The sequence below is a fragment of the Neoarius graeffei genome, chromosome 6, assembly GCF_027579695.1.
Source record: "Neoarius graeffei isolate fNeoGra1 chromosome 6, fNeoGra1.pri, whole genome shotgun sequence".
In the NCBI taxonomy this organism is placed as follows: Eukaryota; Metazoa; Chordata; class Actinopteri; order Siluriformes; family Ariidae; genus Neoarius; species Neoarius graeffei.
In genome coordinates this window covers 39,235,641-39,261,783 of record NC_083574.1, presented here as the reverse complement: position 1 = coordinate 39,261,783, position 26,143 = coordinate 39,235,641, and the positions used below count along the sequence as shown (strand labels likewise).

Genomic DNA, 26,143 nt, shown 5'->3' with positions numbered 1-26,143 from the left:
TGTAACTCAAAAAGTAGTGAACGGATTTTGATGAAATTTGGAGGAAAGGTGGACCATGGGCCAAGGAACAATTGATTAGATTTTGATGCAAATCTGGATATGTGGCTTGGCAGAGGTATGCACTCTACTGAGTGCCCTTCTAGTTGCATTCTGTTTTTTATTTATATTTTACAGTGTTACAACTTTCTTTTTTGGAAATGGGGTTGTATATATCCAGCAACTTTGATATATCCTTCCTTTTTTTGGATCAACAGGAGGTCAACTGTTCGTAGGGCTATACACTGATTACTGGGAGAACGATGCAGCACTGTATCGCCTCAGCAGCCAGAGCTACACCAGGACAGAAGTAGGAGACAGACAGCAGCTAAATGGTGAGAGAACCCACACCTGAACTATTAATTTCCCATTACTTCCTTACACATTGTCCCAGTAATTTACAAAAACACTTACTTGCTCACACACCTTGTTAATTGAGTTCTATTTCTTATTCTATGAAGACTTTTGACACAGATCCTGTCTTTACATACAACAGAATTACATCAGTCCCAATTTTTCCCATTATATGAAGTCAGTACTACAGATCTGGATACTCTAGATCTTTCAGTAATGGAACAAGCTTCTGTTATTGCAAAACATCTGAGTTGTAAAAAAACAAACAAACAAAACATAGCTTAGGATAACTTTTTTTTTTATATTCACATATATGATTAGTGTCATTCTCTTTAATGTTTCATGTCAGAAGACATAAAATTTGTCACTGGATTAGATTGGAAAATGTACCAATCCTATGTTTTAAGCCAATGTCTGCCCTGATACCAATATTCAGAATGAAATTGGTGAATCTCTAATCCAAACAGGAAGAAAAACTCTCTGAGGTGGCATACTAATTCATTCATTCATCTTCAGTAGGTGCTTCATTCATCTCAGAGTCAAAATGGATCCAGAGTCTCTCCCAGGAATACTGGGTGTGAGGCTAAAATATATATCCTGAATGGGACAGCAGTCCATCACAGGGCTCCATGCACACACACTCACACTCATTCACACCCAGGGTAATTTAGCATAGACAACCCACCTACCAGCAATGTTGTAGTCAAGTCACTAAACCTCAAGTCCAAGTCCAGTCTTGAGTCCCCAGTGTTCAAATCCAAGTCATTAAAGAAAATTTTGAGTCGAGTCCGAGTCAAGTCTGAGAACAAGACTCCAACCGCACCATTTGACGGTGGCTGTTGCTGCCTTTATGTGAAACCGTCTCTGCTACCGTATTGCACTAATATTACTGCTTGACTGCCCCATATTAGTTAATAGGCTACAGATAAAAACTTGTTCATCACTCAGCAAGCCCCGCCTACTATCAACAGGGTAAATAACATAAGAAAGGGTAAACACTAGCTAGTTCATCAGTCAGCAAGCTCCGCTATCAACAGAGCAATGAACATAGCGTGTCACTTCCTTCTCTGGGTGGAGTCTTGCCAAATGATGATTGAAGTTCGAGGTTGTCCCCGTCGTTTCCTCGATAGTTCTTTTATATATGGAACACATAGCAGTGCACTTTTTTCCCACTGCACGAGAAGTCTGTATAAGAAAAGCGGACAGTCCTAGGGGCTTCTCTCCAGGTATTTTAGTGCCGTTAACGTTAGTTTGTTCCCGAACATGACGTATGAACAGGTGAATGTGCATTGTCTTGCACAAAATTAGCATAAAAATTAATGTAGTTATAAATATCTTATGCCAAATTATTATGGCATGTTACAAAAAAAAGAAAAACTCCAATTCCTCATCTCCAATTTATGAGTCCAAATGCAGTTAATACACAAGTCCGAGTCCAAGACCGAGTCATCAGTGCTCAAGTCCAAGTCAAGTCAAAGTCCTTAAAATTTGGGCACGAGTCAGACTCCTGGACTTGAGTACTACAAGCCTGCCAACTAGCATGTGTTTGGAATGTGAGAGGAAACCAGAAAACCTGAAAGAAACCAACACCCTCATAAGGAGAACATGAACAGAAACTCCACACAGACACTAACCTAAGCTCAGGATTGAACCATGGACCCTGGAGCTGTGAAGTACTCAACTGTGCTTAAAATCTTCAAATTTTTTGCTTTCATCATAATGGAGCCTCTGGGAAGTCCTTTACTCTGAAAGGGTTCTTGGCTGCAAAAAAAAAAAAAAGTATGAGAACCCCTTCCTCTAATGCATCATGATTTCAGAAAGAGGTTGAATTGAACATGCAAATTGTTTCAAGATGAAGCAGCAGAAGCACACACTGACACACAAATTATATGTTGGACAATATCAAGGCTTTCATGAGCTGAATCTTATGTGGTTGAAGAGGAAAAATACTTTAGTTATATTGGGTCCAGGCTCTAATCTATCCCACCTGTTCCACCATCTGAATATCACGGTTAGGTGATTGTAGTTGGACATACTCAGCAGGAGGCTAAAACACAGGACGCTTTTTCAAATGACATGGTTTCCAACCCTGATCAGGAAATAACCTCTAAGGTAGGTCTGATAATTTGATGATTATTTGGATCGTGTGTGCAGGGAAAAAAAAAAATCTAACTAGAAGTACTCTAGGACCAGGATTGGGAAGCACTGCTTTATGCATTGAGCAAAAACAATTTTATCTCAGACGCATGTTGGTATCAAGCTGGAAAGAAAAGAAGAGTAACCATTACATGGAATCACATTTAAAGCTCGACGGCCTTTCGATTTCATAAAATCGGTGAAATTTAGTTCCCACTGAAATTTAGTCATTGTGATATATGTTTATTTCTGTAATATCTCACAAAATATCAGGCCATTCTGTGGCTGGGAAGTTATTTCATTTGAGGGGATTCCCGAGCAAATAATGTGCATGACATCACTTGCTTTGCGCAGTCAAGCAGACAGAGGAAGTCCGTGTGCGCATGCGCAGGTTTATCTTGACCCTGCACTGACGGTTACATCATTCTGTTGCTAAACGAACAGCTGATCGCACCAAGGTGCTCGTTGACTGCCGATATTTATTAGTTTGGTCCTGCGTTTCCTTTCCTTCGCAACATAATGTCTTTTCTTCTCGCTTTCCATGACTGTAGTTGGTCTTTCATGTTTCATTCGCACACTCATGTCCTCCATTTTTCTCTCCTGTTTCAAATTTGTATCCCACAATGCTTTGTGTGAATTGGGAAAGCCCACCACATGATGCATGACGTAGTATCTTGAATTGCATCATGGTGAAGCAGGAAAAAATAACAGAGAATTTTGGCCCATTTGGCCCTAAAGTCATTAATTGTTCTATTAGAAAAAAAAAACTAATAAAATTGGAAGTCTGTGATTCGAATTCAGTAGCTTTCGGGCCATTAAACAAAAATAATTGGGTGTCGGGGAAAATTGTTTTTATGACCTACACTTGAAAAATCTGAAAGGCAGTCTACCTTTAATTATCAGTCAACATCAGTGAACTGGTCTGATGATTGAGTTTGGAGTGTGTAGTAGTGTCATGCTGTGAGCTTGTTTCATGTTTGCTTTATGTCGATATATCCTGCTTCAGATGCTCAGAATTTCAGTAACATACCCCCCTTCCCTGCCTTTATACTATTTTTTAAATACTTTTTATACCATTGCTCTGCTTTGCATGAGTGCGTGGCATGTTTTAATGCATTTCTGATGCACACCACAGAGGGGCATTGTGTGCCTGAGAATAAAGGAGCATAGTCTTCACCTGTAGGGGGGCTCTTATAGTCAGGGACCCCTGGTGTGTGCCATTAATCATACAGAGAAGCAGAAAGACATGTGTGACAGATGCCATCTATCTCTGCCCACTCTGTCTCAGAGAAACCCATCAGACCTGCTGAAATATGCTCAAACACAGTCAAAGCCAGTCCCAGTGAACCGTGCACCTCTGTCATACAAAAATCCAGATCTCACAACACTTTGGAAATCTTTACATTGTGTTTATGTGTGGTGTGTGCACACGTTACATTGCGCACATTTTTCACATGTGAACTTTTCACATATTGTATAATGCATGTGCTTTTAATTTTCACATGTGATTTTTACACACTTTTTTTTTGCAGACTTTCCACATGATCTTTTTACACGGTTCTTTTTTTTTTTAATATGGAGTATATGTTTACTGCTGTATCATTGAAAGTGAGGGGCAAATTGTATCAAACCTGTGTATGGTCGACATTAAAGTATAGTTGTGAAACACGGCCATTAAAAGCTGAGGATGTTCAGAGACTTCATCGTACAGTACCAAAATGGCCATGGTACGTTGGATGTGTGGCTCCTCCCAGAAGGAGATGAAACCTTGTGATGAACTGAGGAGTCTTGTCGGCATTGACTCGATTGAAAACGAGGTACATCGCTGTCCATTATGTTGGTTTGGCCATGTAGAGAGATGTGATGAAAGCAACTGGTTGAAGAAGAAAAAGAAGTAGAACAAGCCTTTATTTGTCACATGCACACTCAAGCACAGTGAAATTCGTCCTCTGCATTTAACCCATCTAAAGCAGTGAACACATGCATGCACACACACAAGTATGCAATGAGCGCACACACATACCCAGAGCAGTGGGCAGCTATGCTACAGCACCCGGGGTTAGGTGCCTTGCTCAAGGGCACTTCAGCCCAAGGCTGCCCCATGTTAACTGAACCTAACTGCATGTCTTTGAACGTGAAATGTTTGAAACGTGTCCAGTGCCTGGTGGTGAATGGTTCCAAGGGTCGTGGCCACCCTTGGAAAAATTTAGGATCAAGTTGTTGATCAAGATCAACAATCCAAAGGAATATCCAGTTGCCTTAGAAAGGATCAAGTCGAATGTGGGTGGTAAAAGAGAGCAACTGGACTTGCTTGAAGATTCTTGAAGACATCTTCAAGAATCTTCAAGCAAGTCCAGTTGCTCTCTTTTACCACCCACAGTTACTATGACCTGGATGACTGAGAATCTTCACAGACAAGATCAAGTCGAATGGAAGAAAAGCATCAGATGACAGTCCAACCCATTCTTGCATGGACTAATAAAGGGCCATAAAGATGATGAGTATATGTGGGGGGTTTCCCACATGGTTTAATTAGGGCGGCACAGTGGGGTAATAGTTAGCACTGACACCTCACAGCAAGAAGGTTCTGGGTTCAAGCCCAGTGGCCAACAGGAGCCTTTCTGTGTGGAGTTTGCGTGGGTTCCCTCCGGGTGCTCCGGTTTCCTCCACAGTCCAAAGACATGCAGGTTCGGCTAATTGGTGGCTCTAAATTGACCGTAGGTGTGAATGCGAGTGTGAATGGTTGTGTGTCTCTATGTGTCAACTCTGCGATTATCTGGCGACTTGTCCAGGGTGTACCCCACCTCTCGCCCATAGTCAGCTGGGATAGGCTCCAGCTTACCCGCAACCCTGCACAGGGTAAATAGCTATGGATAATGGATGGATCGACATGGTTTTACATGTGATTCATTCATTTTTACACGTAACATTTACAAAATTGTTGATTTATCCATCATTTTCTATACCACTTATCGATCAGAGTTGTGGGTGACCTAGATCCAGTCCTAGCTGAAATTGGGCGAGAGGTGGGGTACACCCTGAACACCTCGCCAGTCTGTCACAGGGCTAACACAAAGAGACAGACAGCCATTCCCACCTATGGACAATTTCAAGTATCCAGTTGACCTAATCTACATGTCTTTGGATTGTTGGAGGAAACTGGAGCACCTGAAAGAAACCCACACAGACATGAAGAGAACATGCAAACTCCACACTGAAAGGCACCAATCAACCATGAGGTTCGAACCTAGAACCTTCTTGTTGTGAGGCAACAGTACTAATCACTGCACCACCATGCCACCCTCCCCATTGTTGATTTATTTTCAGATTAGTTTTCAAATGTAGTGCTTGAATATTTTTCACTTTTTTCCCATGTGATTAATTTATTTTCAAATGTGATTAAAAGACATGACTCACATGTTAATTTCAAGTGTTGTTTTTTTTTTCTTATCACGTGACTGACATGATCACATGTGGTAAAAACATATTTCACACATAGCCTGTGAAATGTGTGTGTGATGTATGTGAATTATCCATAAAGGGAACTTGGCTAAGCTGCGTTGAAGGTCTGTAACTATTCTTTAAGGATGTAGCTTGGAGCAAGGTTTATTGAGTCTGAACAAAAACAATCAAACTACTGTATGTAAAAGGATCTCTCTCTCTCTCTCTCTCTCTCTCTCTCTCTCTCTCTGTTTCTGTGTGTCTAATATACACTGTACCTTTTAGTACAGCTTTTTAATATTACACTCTGATCCTTGTAATATTTGCTGTGGCAAAAATAAACAAGGAACTTTCAGTCACTACTATGGTCTGTGTCTGCCAATAAAAATGCACCGATTTAAATATGTTGGGTACAGTGGTGCTTGAAAGTTTGTGAACCCTTTATAATTTTCGATATTTCTGTATAAATATGACCTAAAACAACATCAGATTTTCACACAAGTCCTTAAAGTAGATAAAGAGAACCCAGTTAAACAAATGAGACAAAAATATTATACATGGTCATTTATTTATTGAGGAAAATGATCCAATATTACATATATGTGAGTGGCAAAAGTATGTGAACCTCTAGGATTAGCAGTTAATTTGAAGGTGAAATTAGAGTCAGGTGTTTTCAATCAATGGGATGACAATCAGGTGTGAGTGGGCACCCTGTTTTATTTAAAGAACAGGGATCTATCAAAATCTGATTTTCACAACACATGTTTGTGGAAGTGTATCATGGCATGAACAAAGGAGATTTCTCAGGACCTCAGAAAAAGCGTTGTTGATGCTCATCAGGCTGGGAAAGGTTACAAAAGCATCTCTAAAGAGTTTGGACTCCACCAATCCACAGTCAGACAGATTGTGTACAAACGGAGGAAATTCAAGACCATCGTTACCCTCCCCAGGAGTGATCAAACAACAAAGATCACTCCAAGAGCAAGGCGTGTAATAGTCGGCGAGGTCACAAAGAACCCCAGGGTAACTTCTAAGTAACTGAAGGCCTCTCTCACATTGGCTAATGTTAATGTTCATGAGTCCACCATCAGGAGAACACTAAACAACAATGGTGTGCATGGCAGGGTTGCAAGGAGAAAGCCACTGCTCTCCAAAAAGAACACTGCTGCTCATCTGCAGTTTGCTAAAGGTCACGTGGACAAGCCAGAAGGCTATTGGAAAAATGTTTTGTGAGACCAAAATAGAACTTTTTGGTTTAAATGAGAAGCATTATGTTTGGAGAAAGGAAAAAAACACTGCATTCCAGCATAAGAACCTTATCCCATCTGTGAAACATGGTGGTGATATCATGGTTTGGGCCTGTTTTGCTGCATCTGGGCCAGGACGGCTTGCCATCATTGATAGAACAATGAATTCTGAATTATACCAGTGAATTCTAAAGGAAACTGTCAGGACATCTGCCCATGAACTGAATCTCAAGAGAAGGTGGGTCATGCAGCAAGACAATGATCCTAAGCACACAAGTTGTTCTACCAACGAATAGTTAAAGAAGAATAAAGTTAATGTTTTGGAATGACCAAGTCAAAGTCCTGACCTTAATCCAATCGAAATGTCGTGGAAGGACCTGAAGGGAGCAGTTCATGTGAGGAAACCCACCAACATCCCAGAGTTGAAGCTGTTCTGTATGGAGGAATGGGCTAAAATTCCTCCAAGCTGATGTGCAGGACTGATCAACAGTTACTGGAAATGTTTAGTTGCAGTTGTTGCTGCACAAGGGGGTCACACCAGATACTGAAAGCAAAGGTTCACATACTTTTGCCTCTCACAGATATGTAATACTGGATCATTTTCCTCAATAAATAAATGACCAAGTATAATATTTTTGTCTCATTTGTTTAACTGGGTTCTCTTTATCTCCTTTTAGGACTTGTGTGAAAATCTGATGATGTTTTAAGTCATTTATGCAGAAATATAGAAAATACTAAAGGGTTCACAAACTTTCAAGCACCACTGTATGTGCTGTTTTTATCATTTTTTTAAATAAAGATATATTGATGCACATATGTTGAATCTGTTGCTGAATGACAAAACATACCGTACGATTGTTCAAAAGGTCTTGTTTGAAAGCCATTGGTGAGATTTTTCTACAACAACTTTAACTTCCTGCTGCTGTAGCACTACAGTTTCCCTTTGATGATTGATAAAGTCTGTCTGTCTGTAACTACTGCCCATTGCCAGACAGTGGACATGGCTCATTTTTATCATTAGCTGCACTGACACTGATTTCCTCTGTCGTTTATCTCAGAGCCCAAGTTTGTTGGTTCTGTGGTGATCCCTGATAATGATGACCCTGCTGATGACAAAGTTTACTTCTTCTTCACTGAGAAAGTGTCCACCACTGAAGCCAGAAATAAGGCAGTCTACAGCAGGGTGGCCCGTGTATGTGCTGTAAGTGTCGAGAATGTTAAAAAACATTTCTTAAGATATCAACGTTCATTTTAAATAGTTAAAAGGGGTAATAGTTGAAGAGATTGCATCATCTATAGGTCAGGTGCAGCAATGCTAAATAACATTTTTTTGTTGTTGTTGAAATAATTTGACAGTTCATCTGTCCCTGTTGTCTTTCAGAATGATCAGGGTGGTCAGAGGATGTTGGTGAATAAGTGGAGCTCTTTCCTCAAGGCTCGTTTGATCTGCTCAGTGGCAGGACCCAATGGCATCGACACGCACTTTGATGAGCTGGGTAAGAAACTTTATCTGTAAATCTTTAAAGCCAAACAGAACCCAAAAATAAACTCCAAGCTTTGCCAATCACGGCAAGTGCCCTGACGTGCCCCCTGCATGTTTTAATTAAAAACAAAATTTTATAACACTGGGTAGCACAGTGGTGTAGTGGTTAGCACTGTCACCTCACAGCAAGAAGGTTCTGGGTTTGAGCCCAGTGGCCAAAGGGGAGCCTTTCTGTGTGGAGTTTGCATGTTCTCCCCGTGTCTGTGTGGGTTTCCTCCGGGTGCTCTGGTTTCCCCCACAGTCCAAAGACATGCAGGTTAGGTTAACTGGTGGCTCTAAATTGACCGTAGGTGTGAATGTGAGTGTGAATGGTTGTCTGTGTCTATGTGTCAGCCCTGTGATGATCTGGCAACTTGTCCAGGGTGTACCCCGCCTCTCGCCCATAGTCAGCTGGGATAGGCTCCAGCTTGCCTGCGACCCTGCACAGGATAAGTGGTTATGGATAATGGATGTATGGACTTTATAAAAGCAATTTATCCATTTTAAAAATTGTGATATTGCTTAAACTGGGCTTACCTGGGCATGGACATTTGCACTGAAACTTGAATCTGGTTTGCACTGAAACCGGATATCACCTTGTGACATTGCTTGCACTGTTTGCTGGAGTAACAAAGAGCAGGGATGAGAGTGCATGTTAAGAAAAAATCTGAAAAGTAGCGGGGGGTCCAGGGGCAATGCCCCGGTGGGGGACCAGGGGGCGAAGCCCCCAGAAGCTGATGGATTTTGGCAATTTAAACACCCAAAAAACATTAATTTTAGCAATGAAATATATGTATTTTTCTAGAAGTTAATATCCCAATTCAACATGCCATCAACTGAAACTTTTGTATCATGACAAGTGTTCTTTCTTAAATATCATATCCCACCTTGTTTGAATTTTTCAGCATGTTCAGTGCAACCTTTTAGGTTTTGTAACAATATACCCATAAATGAAATGTTTCAAACAAAAAGTTTTGACTTATACCTGCTGGTGAGATACCCTGTCTGATATCGGCACGACGAACTTCACGGACGAAGTCACTGAAGCTGAGCCTGTGGTGGTGGTCGCAGCAGTACCGGTCGCCAGCGGGTTGCTCATGCCCGGCTCCGCGGGTGTAGTTGAACTTGAAGTATGCTTAAAAGCACTTGATATGGAGTAATTTCTCTTTAGCAAAAATGTTTTCTTACAGTGTTTCACTGATCCGGCATGACTCTGTAGAGCCTTTAATCCTCTTGATCCGTAAAATATTACATCGTCACACACCGTACAAAGAGCTTTACTGGGAACATCAAGTTTTTTTCACGAATTCACCAATGGTTACCGGCACTGATCCATGCTTGCTATCTACCGGGGCTAGCATAACTTTATTATCCAACCACACTCGCATCTATTTCACGCACCTTAGCTTCATCCCTCTTGTCAATCGTATTCGGCATTTTGATGTTTAAACATATTATAAACACAATAACTATCAAAATGTACAACACAAGCAAATTTGGAAGTCACAGTGAAATAGCGGGAAAGTTTTCACTATGATGAATATTGGTTGGCTGTTATATCCTTAATGTCGATGTTTTGACCAATCATAAAGCAGATAACATAAGTTTTACTTCACATACAAGCTATTGTTAAACAAGATTGTGCAGGAATCAAAATGGAGGCATTCGAATAGAAATGTAAACACTGGTCTACATCTATCAACTGACGAGTTCAGTCTTAGTCACCAGGATAAACGAACCCTACCCCCCCCCAATAAATCAAAAAATTTTCTCAACCGATTTGCAATAATATAAAAAAATAGCATTTTTGAGTCCAAAAAAGCAGAATTCCGCCAAAAAGCGGAAAAAATCTCTTCCCTGAAAGAGCCATCAATTCAGAAATTTTCTTTCTTTCTTTCTTTCTTTCTTTCTTTCTTTCTTTCTTTCTTTCTTTTTGGTCATTTTTCTGTGCAAACATGGAAAATGTGCCTGAACAAAAAGTGGTTCAATATGTTTAAACCAGAATATGAGCCCGGGGAGGAATGAAATAAACAGTGAAAGTGATTCCAGCGATACTGGAAGCGATGAAATGCAGCCATTTCCCTGTTTGCTCCTTCAAAGTAATATCCTTTATAGGATTGGGGATGGCAAAAAAAAAAAAATTCCCTTTGAAACGTTCTGACTTATTATTTTTTTTTACATCCAAATGTTTGACACTCGGGCATCTTCAGGGTTGTTTACAACAAACTAGAAGCAATGTATCCACTAGATCTCGGCCTAGGTGAGTCATGGGGAAAGCCATGGCTTAATGGTTAGAGAAGTAGCTTTGTAACCAAAAGGTCACTGGCTTGAGTCCCTGGTCCAGCAGGAATGGCTGAAGCATGGCACCTAATCCCCAACTGCTCCCCAGGCTGCTTTGGGCTGGATAAGAGTGTCTGCTAAATGCCTATAATGTAATGTGGTGTGTAAGATATGCCACAATCTCAGATTCTCTTGGTAATTTGTACCTAGAGCGTGTTATCTGAACCTCGGAGAAAGTACGATGGCAGCACCCAGGGAAGTTTTATTTTAAAAGAAAACTAATCTGTACATTGTATACACTTCCAAATATGAACAAATGAATAATCAAATATGTCTTGTATGGATATTATCTGTCAGTTTAAAGGAGTTTATTTTGGGGGTTTTGTTTGGCTTTAACTTTCATCAGTGGTACAAATTCCTACACATTTTTTTTTTTTTTTTTGTAGAGTGAGTCCTAGTTTGTCAATGTGGGCCTGTATCCCATTATTATTAAACTATTGCGTATATATAAGAGCACAGAAGTTAAAATAAAGAAGGTGAAGTAGTTTAATTTTAAAGATTGAATTATAAGATGAAGGCCACATTCACAGTCAGCAACTTAATTCCAAAAAGTATCTCAATAGATACATGTGAAAGTTCCTCATATTCCGAGTCAGGCTGCTTAAATCAATTTTCTGGCTGCACCTTTCCTTTAAACTGCTCTACTTACAGCGTGGATCATAATTTCTTCCCTCCATTCAGGGAAAAAATGTGGATTTTAAAGGGGTGATGCTTAATACAGTATTCACTAATTATAGTGTCATGTTTATGGATTTAATATTGGCCTGAAATGGCATTCCATAGTTTTTCTGAATCTATTTACAGCCAAAAATTTAAATTATATCAAACTCTGAGACTATGGTGCTGGACAGTACTGTACTGTAATGTACTGTATTCAGCACTTTTGGACCAGAGAAACTTTCTCATGGTTCTTAGAACTTTTGGAGGAAGTTATCCATTTTTTTTCTTTTTTTTTTCTTTTTTTTTTTTGCGTGTCCACACTGCAGGAACTGAAACCGATTGCAATTCTTAGAACGTTGTTTTGAGTGACTTTTTTTTAGCTCCTACTTCAGGGTTGGTACTCTCCCAGCAAAAGATGAACCATGAGTGACATTGATTGGTTGGACATGAGCCAATACAGCACTGGCAACTGCCATGAAAAATAAATAAATACATAAATAAATAAAAATAAATAAATAAAGTGTAATATGTTAGCCATGTCAACAGCGGCTCTTAACGTTAGCATTAAAAAATGGAAGGAAAAAAAGCAGATGAGAAGTCCAGGGTTTACTGAGTGTGTACTATACAACCCCGATTCCAAAAAGTTGGGACAAAGTACAAATTGTAAATAAAAACGGAATGCAATAATTTACAAATCTCAAAAACTGATATTGTATTCACAATAGAACATAGACAACATATCAAATGTCGAAAGTGAGACATTTTGAAATTTCATGCCAAATATTAGCTCATTTGAAATTTCATGACAGCAACACATCTCAAAAAAGTTGGGACAGGGACAATAAGAGGCTGGAAAAGTTAAAGGTACAAAAAAGGAACAGCTGGAGGACCAAATTGCAACTCATTAGGTCAATTGGCAATAGGTCATTAACATGACTGGGTATAAAAAGAGCATCTTGGAGTGGCAGCGGCTCTCAGAAGTAAAGATGGGAAGAGGATCACCAATCCCCCTAATTCTGCACCGACAAATAGTGGAGCAATATCAGAAAGGAGTTCGACAGTGTAAAATTGCAAAGAGTTTGAAGATATCATCATCTACAATGCAGAATATCATCAAAAGATTCAGAGAATCTGGAAGAATCTCTGTGCGTAAGGGTCAAGGCCGGAAAACCATACTGGGTGCCCGTGATCTTTGGGCCCTTAGATGGCACTGCATCACATACAGGCATGCTTCTGTATTGGAAATCACAAAATGGGCTCAGGAATATTTCCAGAGAACATTATCTGTGAACACAATTCACCGTGCCATCTGCCGTTGCCAGCTAAAACTCTATAGTTCAAAGAAGAATCCGTATCTAAACATGATCCAGAAGCGCAGACGTTTTCTCTGGGCCAAGGCTCATTTAAAATGGACTGTGGCAAAGTGGAAAACTGTTCTGTGGTCAGACGAATAAAAATTTGAAGTTCTTTATGGAAATCAGGGACGCTGTGTCATTCAGACTAAAGAGGAGAAGAACGACCCAAGTTGTTATCAGCGCTCAGTTCAGAAGCCTGCATCTCTGATGTTATGGGGTTGCATTAGTGCATGTGGCATGGGCAGCTTACACATCTGGAAAGACACCATCAATGCTGAAAGGTATATCCAGGTTCTAGAGCAACATATGCTCCCATCCAGACGACGTCTCTTTCAGGGAAGACCTTGCATTTTCCAACATGACGATGCCAAACCACATACTGCATCAATTACAGCATCATGGCTGCGTAGAAGAAGGGTCCGGGTACTGAACTGGCCAGCCTGCAGTCCAGATCTTTCACCCATAGAAAACATTTGGTGCATCATAAAACGGAAGATACGACAAAAAAGACCTAAGACAGTTGAGCAACTAGAATCCTACATTAGACAAGAATGGGTTAACATTCCTATCCCTAAACTTGAGCAACTTGTCTCCTCAGTCCCCAGACGTTTACAGACTGTTGTAAAGAGAAAAGGGGATGTCTCACAGTGGGAAACATGGGCTTGTCCCAACTTTTTTGAGATGTGGTGTTGTCATGAAATTTAAAATCACCTAATTTTTCTCTTTAAATGATACATTTTCTCAGTTTAAACATTTGATATGTCATCTATATTCTATTCTGAATAAAATATGGAATTTTGAAACTTCCACATCATTGCATTCCGTTTTTATTTACAATTTGTACTTTGTCCCAACTTTTTTGGAATCGGGGTTGTACAGTACTGTTAGGACTAGGACTGTTTTGGCCTCTAGAGGCCGCTGTTATTTCCTTTTCATGTCGTGTTTATTTTGGCCTCTAGAGGCCGCCACTGTTCCTGTGTTTTGTGTTTGTGTTAATTGCCTAATTATCTTCACCTGTGTCCTTAATTAGTTTGTCTATTTATACCCCTGAGTTCAGTCCTCTTGTCACGGAGTCTTTGTGCTGTTATGTTTATCTCCAGTTTCCTTTGTACTGTGTTTTTTGATCTTCTTAAGCTTTTGAATTTTTGCACTTTGCTTTTCTTTTGGATTATACTCTTTGGTTTTTTTTTTTGTCTTTTGTTTTGCCCTGTATATAGTGTATATAGTTTAAATAAACCTTTTGATTCTTTTTCTACTTCCGCCTCACGCCTCTGCATTTGAGTCATCCCCCTGGTGGCCTAGTGGGGGTTTGCTGGATTATCACACCAACGAACCAGGTTCGAATCCCAGCAAAACCCTAACAGAAAGACTCCGTCATGACCGACTCAGCAGAGGCTGCTTCAACTGTCTACCCGGCCAACCTTCAGGGAATTATGGCAGCTTTGACACGCTTCGGAGCGACCATGGACGCTCATGGACGTACGCTCACCAGCCAACGTGAGGCCCTCGCTCGCCACGAGGAACTGCTTCAGCAAATTGGGAAAACCCTGGCACAGCTGACATCTCTGCCTGCATCTCCTGCTCCTGATCCAGTTCCTGCTCCTGATCCAGCTCCCACTCCTGCTCCAGTGCCTCCTGCAATGCTGCCTTCTTCACCTCGCGAACCCAGCCTTCCTGCACCACAGAGGTATGACGGCAAGCACAGTGAGTGCCGAGAGTTCCTTACCCAGTGTCAACTCACCTTTGAGCTTCAGCCTACCACCTACACTACGGATCGCCGCAAGATTGCCTTTGTGATCACCTTATTAGCTGGTAAGGCGCGAGCCTGGGCTACTGCTATCTGGCAAAGACAGGGACCTGAGTGCTTTGATTTCCAGCTGTTTTCTGAAGAGATGCTTCGGGTCTTCGATCAGGCAGACATCAGTACCGACGCAGCCCGAAAGCTCATGTCCATCCGGCAAGGAGGAAGCGTCGCAGATTACGCCATCTCGTTCCGAACACTCGCAGCAGTAAGTGGATGGAACGAGACTGCCCTGGTGTCAGCCTTCCACCATGGTCTGTCTGACCCCATCAAGGACGGTCTGGCCTCTATTGGATGCCCAAGTGACCTCGAAACCCTCATCTCACATGCTATTCGTCTGGACAACAGGATGAGAGAACGCCACCAAGCCTTGAGCCCCCCCAGCCTCCCTACCTCTACCTGGAGACCGTCTACCTCCTTCAGTGACTGTCCAGAACCCATGCAAGTGGGTCGTACTCGCCTCTCCGCATCTGAGAGGGAGCGCAGAAGGAGGGACAAGTGCTGCATCTACTGTGGCAAGCCTGGTCACTTCCGAGCATCATGTCCCGAACTCTTGGGAAAAGGACCGCCCCGTCCAGCCGAGGGAGGGTTGTGACGGGGCCTACCCTCTCTCCCGGACTCCCTGGCCAAGGAATCTACATCCCGGTCTCCATCTCCTGGGGTGAGTCTGTCCACTCTTGTCAAGCTTTGATAGACTCAGGGGCGGCTGGGAACTTTATGGATATTCACTTCGCCCAAAGCATCAATATTCCGACTGCACCTCTTGAAGTCCCACTGTCTGTGTCTGCCCTCGATGGCCAAGCGTTAGGTGATGGAAGAGTCACTCAAGTTACTTCTCCAGTCTTCCTCCAGTCTCAAGGTCACAAGGAAGAAATATCCCTGCACCTGATTCCTTCACCTGAGTTCCCAGTTATTCTAGGCCTTCCTTGGCTTACTCGCCACAACCCTCGCATAGACTGGGTAACAAGCCAGGTTGTGGAATGGGGCCCTGCATGCCATGCCTCTTGTCTGCTCTCTAGCTCTCCTGTGTCTCCTGCCGAGCCCCCTGATCTCACCGAGTTATCTCAAGTTCCCACAGAGTACTGGGATCTCAAGGAGGTATTCAGCAAGAGCAGGGCCGCCGTTCTTCCTCCGCACCGGGCCTACGACTGTGCCATCGACTTGCTCCCTGGGACTACCCCTCCTCGTGGCAGACTGTTTTCACTCTCTCAGCCAGAACGCAAGGCCATGGAGGAATACCTCAAAGATGCCCTGGTCTCTGGGTTTATTCGACCCTCCACTTCACCTGCTGGAGCCGGCTTCTTCTTTGTCGGCAAGAAGGATGGGGGGCTCCGACCATGTATTGATTACAGGGGCCTGAATAAGATCACTGTGCGCAACCGATATCCCCTTCCGCTGATGTCCACAGCTTTCGACCTGCTCCAAGGCGCCACCGTCTTCACCAAGTTGGACCTACGGAACGCATACCACCTTATCCGTATCCGACAGGGAGACGAGTGGAAGACTGCCTTTAACACCCCGTCTGGGCACTACGAATACCAGGTGATGCCCTTCGGACTCACCAACGCACCAGCTGTTTTTCAGGCCCTAATCAACGACGTCTTAAGGGACATGATTAACCTATATGTTTTTGTCTACCTTGACGACATCCTTATCTTTTCCAAGACCGTGCAGGAGCACCGCCACCATGTCCGCCAGGTTCTCCAGAGGCTGCTACAGAACAATCTGTTCGCCAAGGCCCAGAAATGCGAATTTCATGTTCCCGAGGTCTCCTTTCTGGGATTTATTGTACGGACAGGCCAACTCCAAATGGACCCTGCCAAGACCCTGGCCGTCCGGGATTGGCCTACTCCCAAGTCCGTTAAGGAGGTTCAGCGGTTCTTAGGATTCGCTAACTTCTACCGCAAGTTCATCAGGAACTTCAGTTCTGTGGCAGCACCCATGTCAGACCTCACCAAAGGGACAGGTGGATCTTATGGCTGGTCTCCTCAGGCAGAAAAGGCGTTCAAAGACCTCAAGGACCGCTTCTGCACGGCACCCATTCTGGTTCTCCCGGACACCTCCCAACCATTCATCGTGGAGGTGGACGCCTCGGACAGTGGTGTCGGCGCGGTGCTCTCTCAACGTTCGGAAGGAAAGCTGCACCCCTGCGCTTACTTCTCCCACCGCCTGAGTCCTGCTGAGTCCCGGTACGATGTGGGGGATCGAGAACTGCTAGCGGTCAAACTGGCCCTTGAGGAGTGGAGGCACTGGCTGGAGGGAGCACAACATCCATTCCTGGTTTGGACTGACCACAAGAACCTGGAGTACCTCCAGCAAGCCAAGAGACTGAACCCTCGACAGGCTAGGTGGGCCCTGTTTTTCAGTCGGTTTGACTTCACCCTCTCATACCGCCCCGGCTCCAAGAACACCAAACCTGACGCACTGTCCAGGCTGTTCTCTGCCACTAACAGGGAGAATGAAGTCGGGCCTATTATCCCGGTGTCCCGGATTGTGGCCCCTGTCCGCTGGGGTATTGAGGAGGCTGTTCGACGAGCCCAACGCCAGGACCCCGGTCCTGGGACGGGGCCACCGGGCCTCTTGTACGTCCCACATCAAGCCCGGGCCAAGGTTCTCCAGTGGGGTCACTCTTCCCCTCTCACCGCCCACCCGGGAGCTCGGAGGACCCTGGACTTCCTGAAAAGACGCTTCTGGTGGCCTAACATGGAGCAGGAAGTAAGGTCATTTGTCCTGTCCTGTGAGGTTTGCACCAGAACCAAGAACCCACGACAGCGTCCCCAGGGTCTCCTGCATCCTCTGACCATTCCCCGGCGTCCCTGGTCCCACGTGGCAGTCGACTTTATCACGGGTCTCCCTGAGTCACAAGGTAACATGGTCATTTTGGTCATTGTTGACAGATTCTCCAAGGCCTGCCGCTTCATACCTCTGTGCAAACTCCCCTCTGCTCTTGAAACAGCGAAACTTATATTTAATCATGTCTTCCGAGTCTTTGGTCTTCCACAGGACATCGTCTCAGACCGAGGGCCCCAGTTCTCCTCCCGAGTGTGGCACGGGTTCTGCAAGGTCATCGGAGCCACTGCCAGCCTCTCCTCTGGGTTTCACCCACAGTCCAATGGTCAGACGGAGAGGCTCAACCAGGACCTGGAAACCACCCTGCGAGGCCTGGCTATGGATAACCCGACATCATGGAGCACCTGGCTGCCATGGGCAGAGTACGCCCACAACACCCTGCAGTCATCGGCCACCAAGCTGTCGCCATTCCAGTGCCAATTCGGGTTCCAGCCACCTCTGTTCCCGGACCAGGAGGAGGACGCGGGGGTGCCCTCGGTCAACCAATATGTGAGACGGTGTCGCAAGACCTGGAGCAAGGTCAGGAAGACCCTCATACAGACCTCCAGAACCAACCAGACTCAGGCCAACCGCCATAGAAGACCTGCACACACTTTCCGCCCTGGGCAGCGGGTTTGGCTGTCCACTAAGGACCTTCCGCTGCGGGTGGAGAACCGCAAGCTTGCTCCTCGCTACATTGGCCCCTTCAAGGTGGTGCGCAGGGTGAACCCTGTCTCCTACCGGCTCCAGTTGCCCCGGACTCTGAGGATCAACCCCACTTTCCATGTTTCCCTGTTGCGGCCCGTACTGACGTCTACGTATGCCCCTGCCCCTAGGAACCCCCCACCCCCCCGCATCTTCCAGGGGCAGACTGTGTTCACTGTGAATCGCCTGCTTGACTCCCGCCGGGTCCGCGGCGGCTTGCAATATCTGGTGGACTGGGAGGGCTATGGTCCTGAGGAGCGCTGCTGGGTTCCTGCTCGGGATGTCCTAGATAAAGAACTATGTCGGGACTTCCATTCGGCCCATCCGGATCGCCCTGGGAACGTCAGGAGACGCTCCTAGAGGGGGGGGTCCTGTTAGGACTAGGACTGTTTTGGCCTCTAGAGGCCGCTGTTATTTCCTTTTCATGTCGTGTTTATTTTGGCCTCTAGAGGCCGCCACTGTTCCTGTGTTTTGTGTTTGTGTTAATTGCCTAATTATCTTCACCTGTGTCCTTAATTAGTTTGTCTATTTATACCCCTGAGTTCAGTCCTCTTGTCACGGAGTCTTTGTGCTGTTATGTTTATCTCCAGTTTCCTTTGTACTGTGTTTTTTGATCTTCTTAAGCTTTTGAATTTTTGCACTTTGCTTTTCTTTTGGATTATACTCTTTGGTTTTTTTTTTTGTCTTTTGTTTTGCCCTGTATATAGTGTATATAGTTTAAATAAACCTTTTGATTCTTTTTCTACTTCCGCCTCACGCCTCTGCATTTGAGTCATCCCCCTGGTGGCCTAGTGGGGGTTTGCTGGATTATCACACCAACGAACCAGGTTCGAATCCCAGCAAAACCCTAACAGTACATGATGGAGGAAATACAGAGAGATTTTGACACGTCTAAGCTAAACATAAAAATCTTTGCTCGCATTTCCTGCTAACATCACACTAGCAAGCCAGCTTACGCCACTTCAGGATGAATAATTAATTTGGAAGTGCAACTGTAAACAGGTGGCATGGTGGTGTAGTGGTTAGTGCTGTTGCCTCGTAGCAAGAAGGTTCTGGGTTCGAGCCCAGTGCCCGATGAGGGCCTTTCTGTGTGGAGTTTGCATGTTCTCCCTGTGTCCGTGTGGGTTTCCTCCGGGTGCTCCGGTTTCCCCCACAGTCCAAAGACATGCAGGTTAGGTTAACTGGTGGCTCTAAATTGAGCATAGATGTGAATGTGAGTGTGAATGGTTGTTTGTCTCTATGTGTTGATGATCTGGCTACTTGTCCAGGGTGTACCCCACCTCTCACCTATCGTCAGCTGGGATAGGCTCCAGCTTGCCCACAACCCTGTAAAGGATAAACGGTTATAGATAATGGATGGAAATGTAAACAGAAAAAATCCCTTGAAAGTATGTAGTTATCAGGGGAGCTCCCCAGTAGGAAGTTCCTCTCAATAAGTTTTTAGAACTGTTTGGGCCGAAGTGCCGATTGTTATGTGTTGCATCATGGTTCGAGAGAAATTACATTTCGTACCGATGTGTATAAGGTATCTTGATGAATGACAAACTTTTGCACTGGACTCTATCTAAAAAAAAAAAAACTGATAGTTTGCTTTGCTGCTTGGTTTAGTGCCATTTTGTATCAATTAGTTTTAATCCATCTTTCCAGACAGATTATTCAGACATGGTTTTTAATATTTTGTCTCTGCTAGGTTGCACTACACCCAATAGGAGTTTCTTATTCAGACATTTGAAAATAGCATGCACATTTTATTAACTCTGGTTAATCAGCGTGCATTATAGTTTGATTTAGTCTTGTTTATTCCATGATGATACAATCTCTACATGACCTATACACACACATTATGAAACTCTACTGATGCTCTGAAAGGGTTAGACTGATTATATGCAATATTCCACACAGCCCATGTCTGGTGTCGCAGCCTTTAAAATGACATTTTGTGAGTTTCATCATATGTTTATTCCCCTAAGGCAATGTATAAGTCACTAATATGAGCTGGCATTTAGAAGAAATCGCATTTTATGTGGGAAGTCGAGTCTATATGGAAAGCTGCACTATAACCAGAGGGGAATGTTTTGGCTACGTAATTGCTTTGATAAAATGGCAGTAATCAGTATGCATAGCGTGAACCAGAGAACGGGAATGGCTGTTATGGAGTGGTGAGCACTTCTTCACTGTGCAGGAGCTGATATAGGATAGTATACTCCTCTCACACACACACACACAGTGTGCATTCTTAACTTATATTGTGTAGGCTAGCACAAAGGGATGGGGTTTTATTGGTGTTGTATCAGCCAAGGTTAACACTCTGGAGCTAACTATATTATTTCAGGAGCTACGGTATTACTCTGTTTAAATATTTAGGGTTGTGAGTTTGTACAGTTTGGGGTTATTTCTGTATTCTTATTGCACGTAGCTTGAATCAAAGTCTCAATTCAAACAAAGTCAAACTCTATATCTCTCTCTGACACTGAACATATCTATATGTAGGATGTTTTTTTTTTCCTGTATTTGGACAATTTTCTACATTGTCAAACAATACTGAAGACATCAAACCTATGAAATAACACATTAAACATTATATGGAATCACGTGGTAAGCAAAAAAAAAGTGTTAAAAAACCCAAAATGTTTCATATTTTCAATTCTTCAAAATAGCCACTGTTTACCTTGATGATGTTTTGTACACTATCAGCATTATCTTAACCAGCTTCATGAGGTAGTCACCTGGAATGCTTTTCAATTAACAGTTGTGCCTCGTCAAAAGTTAATTAGTGCAATTTCTTGCCTTCTTCATGCGTTTGAGATGAAACAGCAAATAGAGCGGCAGCTATAATTATCAACAGTCCATGATTATCAACACCTTTTCAGTTTTACGTGTAGCAATAAAAAACAATTTTACGAAGGTGAGTTTCAGTTACAACAGTTATTATTGGTTAATTAATCATCCGGAAGACCCCCCCCCCTCGCTCTTTGATTTTGTTGTCTGATGACACAGCTCGTTACCTGAGATGGATTTTATTTTCAGCGCGATCAGCAATTTGAGGAAAACCCGGATCGCAGGTAAGCAAGGTGGAAAGATCATCGACATGTTTTTACTTATCAAATTCACTGATATTTCATGATATCCTTGTCAAATTCTACTTTGTTACTTACTCTTTCATTTGACAGTTGCCATTTTGTATCTAAATGAGCATTTGAGAAGTCACATGATGTTTCGATAATAGTGATCACTTTCACTGGTGTCCATCATTATCGACACGCTGTGGAATTAAGTGACATTTACAGCTGTTATGGATCGATCTTTGTGTAACATTGTTGAAGTAGATGAAGTACTTTAAAAAAAATAACAGTGCTGTGATTTATAATAATTTTTTTTCTGATTCATAACAGAATGGAATGCTTATAGAGTATTTGGAATCCTATTGCAGTAAACAGAATTAGACTAGAATTAAATTCCTAGCATATAAAAAATGACATGCTTGAAATATCCAGATTTGTCTATTCCATTCAGAAAATATTTTTTTGCAGTTTGTTGTAAATATCTACCACATATTACAATATCAGTCGACATTTTATATTTTGTTTCGAGGAATGACATGCGACCTTTGACCTGGATTTTCATGCTGTTATGATGTCAATCGTCTGTTGACATTTATTGGTAAACTACAAAACTAGAAATTAATACAAACAACAACGAATGATTAACAAAATGCGATCTACGAAAATACTTAGAAAGTGGAACAAAAAGATTTTCTGACAGGTTAAACTTAATCAGTTCATTTGTTTACAAACATTAGAATCACTTCCTCATTTACGTAAACACCGACATCAATATATTAAATATATTTAATAAATATATTAAATATATTTTGCACTAGGCGGCACGGTGGTGTAGTGGTTAGCGCTGTTGCCTCACAGCAAGAAGGTCCTGGGTTCGAGCCCCGGGGCCGGCGAGGGCCTTTCTGTGCGGAGTTTGCATGTTCTCCCCGTGTCCGCGTGGGTTTCCTCCGGGTGCTCCGGTTTCCCCCACAGTCCAAAGACATGCAGGTTAGGTTAACTGGCGACTCTAAATTGACCGTAGGTGTGAATGTGAGTGTGAATGGTTGTCTGTGTCTATGTGTCAGCCCTGTGATGACCTGGCGACTTGTCCAGGGTGTACCCCGCCTTTCGCCCGTAGTCAGCTGGGATAGGCTCCAGCTTGCCTGCGACCCTGTAGAAGGATAAAGCGGCTAGAGATAATGAGATGAGATGAGATATTTTGCACTAAATATAAGTCTATGTAAAACAAATTTTAAATAAAAACTATGTTTTGTTAATACCACATACCGATTATTTTTTTAAAATAAATAATCATCTGGATGTCAATAATTGTGGAACAGTGTCGATAACTGTGGACAAAGCGTCACATGATCTGATACCCTAAGTAATCAGGAATCAACTCTTTTTTTTTTCCCCAGTGGAAGTTTGAGTAATTATTCATGCACAATTTATGTATTGAAAGTCTTTTGTACTTTTGCAATGGCCAAAAGATCGTGAAGGTGTCGATAATTGTAGCTGCTGCTCTAGTAAATAATAAAAATACAGTAAATAGCCCGATTCCACAACTGTAGTAATCCATATTATATCAAGAACTGCTCAACTAAGTAAAAAGAAATGACATCCATCATTACTTTAAGACATAAAGTGGACTTTAATTAATAAAAATAAAGAAAAAACATTGAATTAGAAGGTATGTACAAACTTATGACTGGCACTGTAGCTTATAGAGCTCACGAGTTAAAAGACAAATTAAATAATGTCCAAACCAGCGTGAAAATTAATTGGTTGTTTACAGTAATGAGCTAAACTTTGTACTATGTTCTTTGGCAGATTAAAAAACAAGTTAACATGTACATGGACTCTTCAGAGTCACCGATGATCTCTGCTACTTCTTTCCAAACATTTAATGAGAGATTGTGTATGACAGGAGAGCCATGAAACCATGATTACAAGTAAATTGGAACTAATTTAATTTGGAACCAGTTGTTTGGGTTTGCTGCTTTGATGCATCAGTCCTAATGTGCACAGAATTAAGAATAAATCAGTTGATATGTCACACTGCCACGTTGTTGTGACCACATGCACCGAGAAAACAAATGGCCACCTGCATCTTTGATGCTTGCTAGTGTGAATGTAGAATGACACCTACATCAGGGTTCCAACTAGGCCTTTTCAATGTATCGGGCCGATACACAATGTTTCCTTACTGCTACGCCCACAATATTGCCGACATGCCTGTAAAAGTTGCTGCTACACTAATAAAAAGACTTGTCAATCTTGAAAATGTTGTCTTTTGTTATCCTGATGCGGCGCTGACGGCGCGCCACCATGCCAATGTTCTACATTTGAACATACTCCACTCCCCATCCAAATAAACACCCAGTGCATAGCTGCCTGAGTAGTTTTGTGAGGAGATTGTCACTGATCATGCGAGTCCGGTTTACCTCCTTCCTTCTGCTGTGTTTGCGGTAAAGTGCCATCTGTGTTAAGAGGCACTTACACGCCATGCACAGTTCCCCAAGTAAGATCTGGATAGTCATGAATTGTAATTGAATCCATCCATCCATCCATTATCCATAACCGCTTATCCTGTGCAGGGTCACGGGCAAGCTGGAGCCTATCCCGGCTGACTATGACCAGAGTACACCCTGGACAAGTCACCAGATCATCGCAGGGCTGACACATAGAGACAAACAAATTCACACTGACGGTCAATTTAGAGCCACCAATTAGCCTAACCTGCATGTCTTTGGACTGTGAAGGAAACCCAGGCAGACAACATGCAAACTCCACGCAGAAAAGCCCCGTTGGCCACTGGGCTCGAACCCAGAACCTTCTTACCATGAGGCAACAGTGCTAACCACCTACACCACCGTGCCACCTGTAATTGAACAGCTGAAGTTGAAAATAAAGCTGACACTTGGTGAGCATCAACTGGTTGTTTTATTCTTATTCCATCAATATGTCATCAATATAGTTGAATATTAATTATAACAAGTCTTCAATCACAGCAACTTTTGGAAAAAAAAAATCTCATTAATATTACCAAAAAAGGTGGCACGATGGTGTAGTGGTTAGCACTGTCACCTCACAGCAAGAAGGTCCTGGGTTCAAGCCCAGCAGCCAGCGAGGGCCTTTCTGTGTGGAGTTTGCATGTTCTCCCCGTGTCCGCGTGGGTTTCCTCCGGGTGCTCCGGTTTCCCCCACAGTCCAAAGACATGCAGGTTAGGTTAACTGGTGGCTCTAAATTGACCGTAGGTGTGAATGTGAGTGTGAATGGTTGTCTGTGTCTATGTGTCAGCCCTGCGATGACCTGGCGACTTGTCCAGGGTGTACCCCGCCTCTAGCCCATAGTCAACTGGGATAGGCTCCAGCTTGCCTGCGACCCTGTAGAACAGGATAAAGTGGCTAGAGATGATGTATGGATGGATTACCAAAAAAGAGTGACTTTCAGGGAGGCCTGCAAGTGCCAGAAAATGTACGAGAATGCATCTCCGAGCATGTCGAACCCATGAGCTTTCGGAGTCTAAGGCGGCCCCTGAACCCCTGACCATTATAACTGGTGCCACTACGCTGATATTTTGGTCTAGTTAGAACCCTGCTAATTATTCTCTATCAAGGTCAGTCGAACACAGACCTCACCTACATAATATAACACTACGGTATATCATCCAATGGAACACATAAAAACGCAATCACAAATAAAAATGCCATGCTATCTGGCCTTTAAACAACGGTACACTGCGATATCCTGTTGCTCACTGCCTACAACAGTGACTAAAAGGAAAGACAGTACAGTACAGGCAGTACAGACTCGGTGAAAACAGCCTGGCAATTGGTAGGACCAGCAGGAATTGGAAATCAGGGCTCCTGCTTGCAGACAGATTGTGTTAGCAGTGCAATTGTCTCTGTCGAGACAGAGCTGCATTTTCGAATCGGGTGGAACAAACAAGACATTCCAGATTACATAACCGCAGTTCACACAAACATATGCACAGACACAGCATTTTTATTTGCATTTGGAGGAGAATCATAGCTTGTCAGAATGACACATCCAAGGCGTGTACGCTCTTTTTACAGATTTACCATAGAACGGTAACTCTTCTAGAACGTAAATAAGAATTAGCTAACATCAACATTTTCCTGCATTGCCTGGATTTTAAGACGTGGACCTGATGTAAGGAGGAAAACATATCAGTACATGTTGTTTCAGGCAATTTTTCACCTGTTTATTATTAGTCTCAGATTATATGGCATCTAGCATACAAGTCCCAATGAATGAGTTGTTACCATAGAAACAAAAACATATTAGAATGAGCACATGAATATAAACCTGGGAATTGACTTACAGTCAGGACGACTATCAGAGCTGCTGATACAGAAAATTAATCAACAGTGAGATTCATCCACATACAGTTTGTCCTGTCTCTTTAATATTTGTTCCTAATCCATCCTGTATATATGTGTACTGTATGTGTTGATGAACAGAGGATATCTTTGTGCTGAAGAGGAAGGATGCGAAGAATCCTGAGATCTTTGGTCTATTCAGCACAACCAGGTAAGTATAAATGGTATGAAATTTGTCATTATTGAATGCAGGTTCCATATTCTGTATATATTCTCTAATCCACTAGGATACATGCTTTGTAATTTCATGCATCATGTTTCACATCTTTA

At 42.9% G+C, this 26,143-nt stretch overlaps 1 protein-coding gene across 1 annotated transcript in view; it reads left to right on the top strand.

Annotated features, from left to right (window-relative positions):
• Positions 1-26,143, top strand: part of sema3e (sema domain, immunoglobulin domain (Ig), short basic domain, secreted, (semaphorin) 3E) — a 96,241-nt gene that overhangs the window by 54,016 nt on the left and 16,082 nt on the right. The window contains exons 6-9 of the mRNA XM_060923628.1: positions 255-371; positions 8,273-8,415; positions 8,596-8,710; positions 25,955-26,024. Of these exons, the coding sequence (XP_060779611.1) occupies positions 255-371; positions 8,273-8,415; positions 8,596-8,710; positions 25,955-26,024 (445 nt within the window). The remainder of the gene's footprint in view (positions 1-254; positions 372-8,272; positions 8,416-8,595; positions 8,711-25,954; positions 26,025-26,143) is intronic.